Genomic DNA, 11,338 nt, shown 5'->3' with positions numbered 1-11,338 from the left:
TAATTAACAACATAGCTACGAATACAACAATACACACATTACTACAATATTCATAAACTATAAATATCAGATGGCTAATCATTAAGGAGTGCTTCCGACTGATTATCTCATAAAACTTTTTCGATTTGAAGAGGGATTTAACACCTTTATTCCTAAAAATCATTATGCTAATCAACTACTGTTATAGCGTTTCACTTGTTAAATCTGGAAAAGATTAGAAAACAAGATTGTAGATCTACAGAGGGACCTTATGTAACATCTGTATCCTAAACATCCCCTACGAAATTATGCCAATCACCAGTGATTAAAACATAAAGCTTCAATTTTGGTTTTATTACATAATAAATGCCAACAAAGATTTCCTGTGAAATTGTCTATCACAATATATTATGCAATTTGTTAGAAACTAACTAATACATAAAATCCTACACTGAACAGCTACTGAAAATTGTGAAGAATACATTTTAAAAATACATATGTTGTTTAAAAAAAAAAATCTACAGAATGAAATTTTTTAACTCAACCAGAATATGTCAAGGTAACTAATTTTTTGAATGTACCATTTTAATTTTATCTTGGAAAATGCTGATGTTGTGGTGAAATTGAATTTCATTATGGAAATCTCTATTCAGCAGTGATTCTCAAACTTTAATAACTCAAGGATCCCTTCTAATTTAAATTTTTTTTTTTGTGGACTCCCAAAATCTATCGATATTTTTTGTTTTGAAAAAAAAAATTCCACGTATATGAAAAGCTGTACTCCAAAATTAAATGTTTGAATTCATAAAAGTTGAATGTTATGAATTTTTTTCCGACATGACTCGGGAACCCAAGGGTGTGTGGTACATGAATGTTCTACATGCACTTATTTTAGGTATTATTAATTTTTATTTTCAGTTAACATTTAAGAGACCTACCAGAACGAAGTAATAAAGTTATACATGCAAGGCCAATTCATGAAGTATCAAATTAAAACAGTAAAAGCACTTAAACATGTAAAACCAGTTGAATTCTATAACTTTCAAAACTTTTATTATCATAATCTTCCAATGGTTGTATCAACAGCAACAAATTCTTGACATTTATTAAAAATATTAATCTCAAACAGCTGAAAAACTGAATTCAAATATGTAAAACTTTTTAAAGTCCTTTAAACTTTCTCTGTTGTTTATTATATGATACAATTATTATTGTAACAAATGGTTTATAAAAATGGTGTTCTGACCACAGCTGTTGTTGTTATGTCCCAGTCAGCCTGATGAGCTATGGACTGAATGAAGTTCATCACTAGCAATGGATATGCCAAACATAGCACGGTTGGAATACTATTACTATACACTTTCTTAATTCTAGAAAATCCCTATGGGACTAGATGAAGAATTCAGTCTTAAAAAATATAACAGGCTGAAAACATATACAACAATAAATAGTTGCACAATAAATAACTTATTAAAACCAAGGCACTGCCATCAAAAGAGACTACATGTTTTGGTGCCATCCATCAGGAGGTGATGTAACTATATAATTAAGTATCTAAATTTTAACTGTTATTCATATTTTTAATAAATCATATTTATTGTTCAACTACTTAATATTGCATATATTTTTTTATATTTTAAATATATACTATTACAGTTTAATGTATTTATAACAGGCCTAATATTAATGTCTTATGACAAGTATAATTAATTATAATCACGCTTCACCAGCTTGTAAAAGCTTTCACACCATAACAACTGTAGGAATGAATTTGGGTTGTTCACTTGTTTCTCAGGTTACACTATTTCTCATACATGTCAGTTATATTCACTGAAAGACAATTTTTTTCTTTTTAGAAATCATTATTCTAAAAATCATACTTTGTTTTTAGAAGTACAGATACTTCCCAAAATAGTTACTTGAAGACCAAACACATATATCAAGAAAAAAAAAAACTGTGACTAGGCAGCTCATTACATCTACCAAAACACACAAAAAATACAATTCACAAATGATAAACAATTACTGTGTCACAACAGATTGAACATAACTATATATCTTGATAGGTGCCTTTGGATATTTTAATAACATATTTTCAGTAAAAATTAATTTTTTTAAACAACATTCAATGGTATAAAACTGAATCCCTCAAATTTTGATCCATAGGAAGACTGCAATCCACCTACTTGAAATTAATATTTATGTCCATGTGAAAACAATCACGATGTCCTAAACTAATTTGTTCATAGCAAATAACCAAAAGTTTATAATGCATAAAACCTTGTTAATCACAGTATTATAATGAAATAAATGTATGCATAACAACAAACTAAAAAAAGAGAAAATATTTCAAACTGATACCTTATAGCTAAGAAAACTGCTATACAAGAACAATGGTTGTTTCTACAGAAATACATTTAAAATGAGTATTAAGACAGCATCCATATGTACCTCGGCCACAAAAAAAAAGAAGAAAAAAAGAAGTGGATGTAATGAAACAAGGCAAAAATTGTGTATAAATAATACTTTATACATCAGATCAGAATGAAAATCAAATACCACAGACTGTGGTCTACAGTTGTTAAAAAAGAAAGAAAAGAAAACCACAAAACAGAGCAAGATATAGAGGGGTATCCCACAAGTCTCAACTAACACATAAAATATGCTCATTACACCAAATGAACACAGTAACAAATTTCAAGATTACAGGTAAAATTGACATAACTAGTTTAACATACTTCATGTGCAAATAACCTCGAAACCCTCTCAGTACTTCCCAATAAGGCAATACTAAAACATGACAATGTCCCATCCAATAGGCATCAGTAATTCTCACTTTCTATGTCATTTCCTTCTTCTTCATCTTTTTCAGATTCATCATCATCATTCTTGTCATTTTTTTCATCATCAATATCATTATAAGTAAGATATTTATCTAAAGTTTCCTGTAACTCTTCCACAGCTTGCTTTCTTCCTCCAGCTAATGTCTCTTGTACACAGTCTCGCAGGAGTTCTTCAATATTATCTTTATCCTTTTCAGGTGGTGAATGGAGGAGGCCTACAAGAAATATGCAAGTATAAACAATTAGCTTAATCTAAGAGCATTATTACTGTCACAGCATTACCCTCTACAAAAAAAGCAAGGAATTCAAATATCATCCCCCACCATGTCAAAAAAGCCCACTTTTACAGATTCACATATACATAGTTTTGAAACTACACAAATTCAGTTATGTGAACTACAAGATTTAGATCATGTGAAAAATGTATAATTTATAATTGGAAGACACATGCACGTTCTTGACAGAAACTGGAACAACACAATCACGGGAACATTTCCACATAAAACATAAATCATAGAAAAATGGACTTAAGTGGCTTTGAGACGACAGCAGTGACATGGTTAATAAAAGGCTTAAATTACATTCAATATTTAAAAAAGTCCTACTTTGTTTTTACTACTATAGTATGAACAGGCAACATGAAAAAAATGGCTTATCACAATAACACCCTTATATGATATTAACTTTTATCTCATCTGTTATGTGGCTATATAATAACATTATGTTCAAACTAGCAGTCATCCATCAACTGCCTTTGTATTAAAATAAAACCTTATAAATGCTTGTAACATTGGCATATTGTCATTTTGAATATTCAAATTATTAAAATAAATAAAGTGACCCTAAAACTTCAAAACTCATACAGGTTGGCCATTCTTTCCACATATTTCCCTGCAACCTTCCAGAAAAAACTCCTGATTTTCTTACTCTCTCACACACACACCATATCAACTTTTTTTTATAAAAGGATCTAATTACAAACCTTTTTAGTTTTTAATATGGTAATAAAGTGTAATATAAATTTTAAAACACACTTACTACTGAATAAGATCTTAAAACAAGGGTCTTGTAACTTGACTATAGATAATAAAATGTTACCATTTATAAACAAAGTTTTGATCTAACCTATCATTAAATATAATGAATTAGATATTATTGAGATGACAGGAGAGCTGGAATGTAAATATTATATATGTTTTAGTGAAAAGCCAAACAATACGCTATTTATGCTTTGTCCACCACAGGGAATTGAACCCCAGTAAAGAGGAGTTAAATCTAAACTCTCACAATTTTGTTTATATTTAATAACTAATTAATATTCTGTTGAATTCTTACAAATGGTTTAATTCATTTTTAGTTATTTTGAGAAGATAAAAAGCGATTTACTTAAGTTGTGCAATTTTGTACTAAATTATTGATTCTAAATTAAGTTTACATTTGTTTGTCCTGTTGTTATAATGTTCTGCAATTAGTAAATATCAGACTTGGCCTATTCCTTCGTGTCAACCAAATAAATATTTTAGATAGTAAATTAGTAAGCTTATTGATTAATATCTGGGAATATGACAAAACGAAACAACAGTGTTAAATCCGATTACTGTTAAGAAAATGCTTAACTTAACTGTTTTAAAATTATATCATACAACATTAAAAAGATAATCATCTGAGTCATAGGCATAGCAAATAATAAATTATTAGTAGGGCTACAATCAAAAGTGTATGTGTGGTGTGTGATGGTGAAGCTGAGGTAGGTTGATGATGGTATTAATAGACCCAAATATACATATATATATATAAAATCCAAATTTTAGTCTGACTATAACTTGCCTAAGTTGGTGAGCTTCTATGATTATGAATTGTATTCCTTTGTTAAGTATTTGTAGCTTTTGTTTTCATTGACTGTTAAAAATGTCAATATTTTCATAATTTCTGATAATAACTTTAATTGATTTTGTGTTATTTAACAATGTAATAGTTAATGACAAAGATCAATTTGATTAGTTTGTACTATTACATAACAGGTTTTTGATGCTAGACAGAACTCACATTTTTTTGCCCTGTTGCTACAGTAGCAGCAGTTAGCACTTTTGATCACCATTTCTTTATATTAAAAACACAATTCTTTATTACTTACATTGGAAACTGGGTGTAAACATACAATACATAGCAATAATAATTAATTAAAGAAAGGAAAAATTAATTAATTAATAGATAACTAAATAACATATAATAAAAGAAATAGCAGTAGGTTGCTGCTGACCAGCTACCTTCATGTGGTTGATTTTAAAATGATGGATATTGCCATTCTATATGGACTGCACACGCACACTGACAAATATGCTCTGACAGACCTTCATAATTGAAGAGAGGAAAGCCTGTACTTTGAACGGAGCTAAAAGCTCCTCTAATATGTAACATAAGAAGATAATTATCACAAGGAAAAATAACAAAGTAAATGACTAAGGTAAACCAATAATTAGCATAATAAAATAGCATGGTTCTGACATCAAAAAGGGGGTTCCCTAAATATTTACAGAATTTGGAACAGTTTTTTAAATTTTCCCAGATTCATGGCCACTGTGTCATATAGCTTAAGTATAAACAATATTTTCTCATTTATCATTTCATTATCATACAAGTTGCAAATAATTTTGTAAAATCTGTAGTGGTGTAAAGTATAATGCAAAATAATTATCATACACATCAAAAATATGAATAAATCATTAAGAAGAGCATTAGGTTTTGAAAAATACATATTCTGAGAATTTCCCTATTAGTTAACAAATGAAAGTACAAAAGATCCACTAATAAACTCATAAAAACCTTATAACAGAAACCAAAGTTTATCACAGCTGTTCATTCCTCAAGATTTTCCACCACATTTAAAGGATTATGAATCTTTTAACTGAAGAATAATGAAATTTTAATGTTAATAGGGACACTTTTTATTGTTCATAAAGTTTGTCATAATAACAAGATAGTTGAGACAGAAATTGACAAAAAATACAGTGAGTGGTAGAGGGTTTTAAATTAGCACTGAAAAGTAGAATTTCCATGGTACAGGACAACTCATTGTCAAAAGCCATTTTGTTATTGTAATGTAAGTATTGTATTTTTCTTTTCACGAACATTTTTTAATTGACTACATATATTAGTTTATGTGAAGAAATATGATACAAGATAACGTATAAATAGCATGTGTAAATAGTTAACTGGATGAAAATAACCAATAAAACTGAACTTGCTATGAGGAACTGATTATACAAGTGAATCTTGGCTGATGGCACAGAGAAACTGTTTACAAGGGCTCTTCCCAAGTTATTTGGAGAGAAAAAAAATCTGAAAGAACCACTGATTAGAGCAAGATATTGAGAATATTTCTCTAAAATAAAATTGCCAAAATTAGGCTTGGCAAGTCTAAGCAACAAGAAGCAGTCAGTGATTCCATCTTTATTAGTCTACTAGCATGCTACATATATCAGTGTATTTAGAATTTCAAGAACTAATCACAACATGGCTAGTATGCTGACAAAGCTTTATATGAGATCACGAGGTGAGAAATCAATGCTTCAGCAGGATCACTTAATTTTAATTCCTGAACTAATTGAGATTTGATGATACATACATTACTTTTCTGCTCAGCAAGCAAGCGATCTTTGTGTTAAATATTTTTTGCAAGTTTCTACAAAAAACAATCAAACGTATATAGTGATACACTTGGATACGACTCTCGGCTGACTACACTTTCCATCAACAATAATGGGATTAAGCAGATATACACAGAACTTGTAAACCCTGGATGCTAGAGGCTTTGCTAACAAAACCTTTCAAAACATAAATGCAGCACTTTAATAAAAAAAAAGGATATATTGCTATCTAAGCTTGCAGATAAAACTCTAACCTAAAATTAGTATTTATTGCCATTATTTCTACAACAAAACTTGGAAGTGTCTGTTTTCACTAGATCACATTTCCCGATTTTCTAACTTTACTTACCACGATATTCTGATCTTTGGTGAACTTTATTGCCATCATAGTTGAAGAATCCTCCTGTCTTGTGCTCTTCCAGATCAGAAAGAATCTCTTTACAAACTATAGCAAACATTAATTGTCCATAGTGTTTCACCTGGGAACATACATTTGTAACATATTCACTTGTCATGATGTCTCTTGTGAATTTTTGGTAACACATTTCATTGCATAGTCTCTCACTCTGTGTTGAATGTGGGCCCACTGCTATGAATAAAGACAGAGACAACTAAGACAGAAATAGATTGAACATTTATACTTTCAGGAAACAAAAGTGATTACATAAAAATACAATTTTGTGTACCTTTATTTTGGCATTTTAATTATTTTAGAATTGAATGCTTTATCAACTTTCAGGTCCATGAGATTCTAGAATGTTACATGTTTGTGCTTTTAAAATAAATGTTAATGCACATGTATGTCTAGACTTATTTTTTATACTCCATCATATTTAACCCACTTATATAAATATTTTTAAAATACTAAAACAAACTAAAACAATAAACATTTAAATATAGTCTGGAAAAACCAGCATGTAACTTAAAAAATAAGATTCACAAATTTCACATGTTCTGTTTGAGAATGCATCAGGGGGTGGGGGAATTGATCCATTTTACATATATCATCTGCCATAGAAAGACATTATTTCAATTTCTGCTTTCATCTAATGTTTTATTAACAGTATTGTTGGCTATAATGTTCAATGTGTGTGTGTATATATAAGTATGCACATACATACATATATGTATATATATATATTTCTAAGTTTACCAAGTATTTTGACAGTAATGCAATCATGGAAAATTCAAAATTCAAGATTCAAAACAAGAATAAAATATTAAATAACACTTCTGTGTCAATGTATTCTTGGATAGAATGTATGACCAAAAGTGGCCTACTGTATTATTTCTTTAACCAAAGGGTGTCCACTGGCAACAAGCAGCAATAAACCACATGTTTACATATTAGTTAGTTAAGATAATTTTAAATGGCTAAGGTTTAGTAGGTTTCAAAAGTAACAATGCTTTATTCAAAGATCTACAAAACAGTATGAAATGGCTACAAGATGCTGTTAATATTGTAAGCTAGGTGCAAACTTAGATCCTACGTTATTTTATTATAGGAGAAGTAATTACAACAAATTTTATCTTTTGAGTTCTGACCTACATAGCACTTTTGAGCCACGTCTTCACGTCATCTTACAAAAGTGATAATCAAGATGAATTATAATTTTTTTTTTAGTATTGACCTACATAGCACTTTTGAGTTATTATTTCACTTCTTGTTATTATAGAAATAATTAAAATGGATGTTAATAAAGTTTTAGTGGTTCACAATAGATTTTAAGCTTTAGAATGTGGGATCCCTCAAAACAAAGAGTACTGACCTACACAGTATTTTTAAGCTATGCCTTCACTTCATAAAACAAGGAAATAACCAATGACAAAGGTTACAGATAACCTTTCATCATTAAAGTTTACAACATTTCAGACCACAATCAAGTATGTTCATCACAAGTACTTTCGTACATTGACCCAACAAGGCAGTTCATTTACTAATGATGATACTTAAATCCTTGGATGCAAATTTTAAATTGTGTTTACTAGCAGATTTAGAGAAAAGTGATTACTTAGTTCAAAACATCTGAAACTTCGAACTTTAAATGGTTAAAACTAAAAAAAGGTAAAGTTTTTATTTAGAACAGGACAAAAGAACACCATGTGCATTACATAAACCCTACATACAATCTTGAAGTGAAAAAACAATCTAAGATCAACACATGAAAAAAAGCACAATATATTCAAACTCACTTATGAACTAATCAGGGAGGTCTAGATAAGATAATACAGAAGCTTGATTAATTGTTGAAAATATATTTTTTCAAATATGACCTTGATGATTAGGATCTAATTGTCAGATTTATAGCAGGAATGTGAATGAATTAAAACTTTATAAATAAAACATACCTTGAGTAAATAATGTTTTGTCTATAATAATCATATCTTGTAGATCCGTCAGTAAGACTTCTCCTTCGTTTGTAACTGAAAAGCTATTGTAAGAGAACTCTGTATACAAGAAGTACCAATTGGGATCTTCGTTCTGTTCAGAAAAACAAACATCTTGTCTGATCTGAAGGTTATCATTAAATTATACTTTATATCTTAGAAAATAAAAGGGATATTTATAAAACCATCTCATTATCAAACAGTATGTATAAATGTATAGCTTCTTCACATATGTAGCTAACTTTTAGATTACAGTCATCATCAGAGTTAAATGGCACTTGAAGTAGTGCATTATAGTTTAATAAGAAAAATAATTTTTACTGTTATTTTAGTCTCTTTTTCTCAGAATGTGTTTAGTAAATCATATGCAATATTTCTGTTTAATTCTTTGCGCAATATATATATTATTTATCTATTTATAAAAAAGAGAGTTCAGGTTTTTTGCCTTTTCATTTCACCTTTTTTAGTGATAATTTTTCTGTTTTTGATTTCAATAAAATGGCTGGATCCATTTTTATAGCTATACTGTTCTTCAACTGTTTAAATGTTTTTAAACCATCATAAAAACCTTTTATGTTTCAGATGTGGAATATCATATATACTTATTGTTCTAAAAATGTTTTTCCCTTTATCTTTTGTGTTCTACACTTAGAAAATTTTATAAACTTAAATGTTTAAAAATGTTTTAAGTAACCATTTTATTATTACTATAACTGCTGAAGATAGTAAAACTATTTAAATCGGGTCACTCTTTTCCAGTGAAATGAAGAGAACAAAATCAAAAACAAAAAATAAAATAAAATTAATATAAACACACAAACTTTTAGCTTAATAAAACTGTAAAGTTACGAGTTAAGACCTACAGAGGTTCAAACTTAGTTTGTCGTGACTTTAAAGCAGTATTTATATGAGCAATTACTTAAAAGTATGGCTCACAAATCTTTGAATAAAGTGTACACACACACGCTGCCCTGTGAAAACCAATGAGAAATGGAGTCATAAAAGGAGAACCTAGTACATCATGGAAATGTCTTTGGTTTAATAACTGCTATTGTTTTGTAAGGTAAGCTCTGAACTTGGCTTCAACAAGTATCTGGTGCATTTACTCCATTACTGTATCAATAGTTCTGCCAGTTGGTAATTACAAGAAGTCCATCATCTAACGTTTCAAGTTAACACTTGCAGATGGTTGTAGAGATATTATATTAGGGTACAAAAATCTGGTTCAAGACAAGTCATTTCTCCACATTTACAATGTTGTTTTGAAACCACTCATTAGTCATTTTATGGTAGGTTGCATTATTCTACCAACTCCATAATTCTGCCACAGCTCTTGAAACTGTATTTATAATTCCCCGATATTCATGACTATTTAAATATATACATAGTTCACAGATATGTCCCATACCAAATGCAGTCCACATAATAACACACTACAATTGTTCATAACTGGCATAAGATATTCATGGTTGAATTGTTTACCTGCTTTCCTACAGATCCATTACTGAGAATTATTTCAAAACTAGATGGAGTATCTATTATCACTCAAATAAAGATCATCAAGATCCCAGTTGTGAGAGCTTTTATATCTAGTAAAGTGGGAGTAATTTACAATCTGCATGTTCCAGCCATTCCTGAGTATTGGATGAATTGGACTTGACAATGATTAATCATCAGGTTTATTTATCAATTACATTAAAGTAATCAATTATTCTCATGAGATGGCTATAAAAAACTTATAATGTTACAAATCAGATTTAAATACCTACGATAGATAGATAGAACATACATGGCTCAAAGCGTAGCTTTGAGTTTAACAAAAAACAAACATACCGGAAATATTTCAATTACTTGGATAATTGAAATAATCAAAAATAAGAATAATCAAAAACCCTAGTTTCGATTAGTTGATTATTTTTGAGAGTTGTTACATTAATTGATTAAATCTTTCATAATCATTTTGTGCTTGTTATAGTTTCATGCTATAACTTTTAAATTAGGAAGCACATGTTCATGAAATTTGGCAGATTATCAATAAACATTACAAGGCTTTTATATGCAAAATATCAGATTTTTTTTGTCAAGTCTTAAGGGTTGTTAAGCAAAGTTTTTCTCCTGCCTATTTTTCTTTTTGCATTTTGCCTATCCAACATGCAAAGTAATTTTCATTTTAAAATTAAAAATACTTTTATGCATCAGAACATTTTCAAATTTCACATGCAAAATCTTTATAATGTCAAGATAGTTGTCAAACATTTCTCAAGAAAAAACTTTATATTGTATCTGTTATTTTCATTAATGAATCTCTTTACAGATTCGGTTGATTTGAACCGATCTCGTAACCACCATAAAAAATTAGGAAATAAATATAAATTATGCCTTTTTCATTCTAGAATGACTGCAAATTATAACATGAAAAGACAAATGTTCAGACTTATATCTCATGAGATTATACATTTATATATATATATATATATATAT

General features: G+C 29.1%; 1 protein-coding gene across 5 annotated transcripts in view; it reads right to left on the bottom strand.

The window, feature by feature from the left end:
* LOC106466691 (deleted in autism-related protein 1 homolog) overlaps positions 1-11,338 on the bottom strand; it is a 28,308-nt gene that overhangs the window by 4,689 nt on the left and 12,281 nt on the right. For 3 of the 5 annotated variants that reach the window (XM_022394763.1, XM_022394764.1, XM_022394762.1), the window contains 3 exons: positions 8,819-8,951; positions 6,819-7,058; positions 2,816-3,037 (listed from right to left, as the gene is read on the bottom strand). In XM_022394763.1, coding sequence (XP_022250471.1) covers positions 2,816-3,037; positions 6,819-7,058; positions 8,819-8,951 — 595 coding nt within the window. Of the gene's footprint in view, positions 1-2,303; positions 3,038-6,818; positions 7,059-8,818; positions 8,952-11,338 lie in introns of those variants that run through there. The other 2 variants (XM_022394765.1, XM_022394766.1) reach the window with 2 other exon arrangements.

Source organism: Limulus polyphemus, unplaced genomic scaffold, assembly GCF_000517525.1.
Source record: "Limulus polyphemus unplaced genomic scaffold, Limulus_polyphemus-2.1.2 Scaffold2346, whole genome shotgun sequence".
NCBI lineage: Eukaryota > Metazoa > Arthropoda > Merostomata > Xiphosura > Limulidae > Limulus > Limulus polyphemus.
The sequence above is the reverse complement of the archived record's forward strand: the minus strand, read 5'-3'. Positions and strand labels throughout refer to the sequence as shown.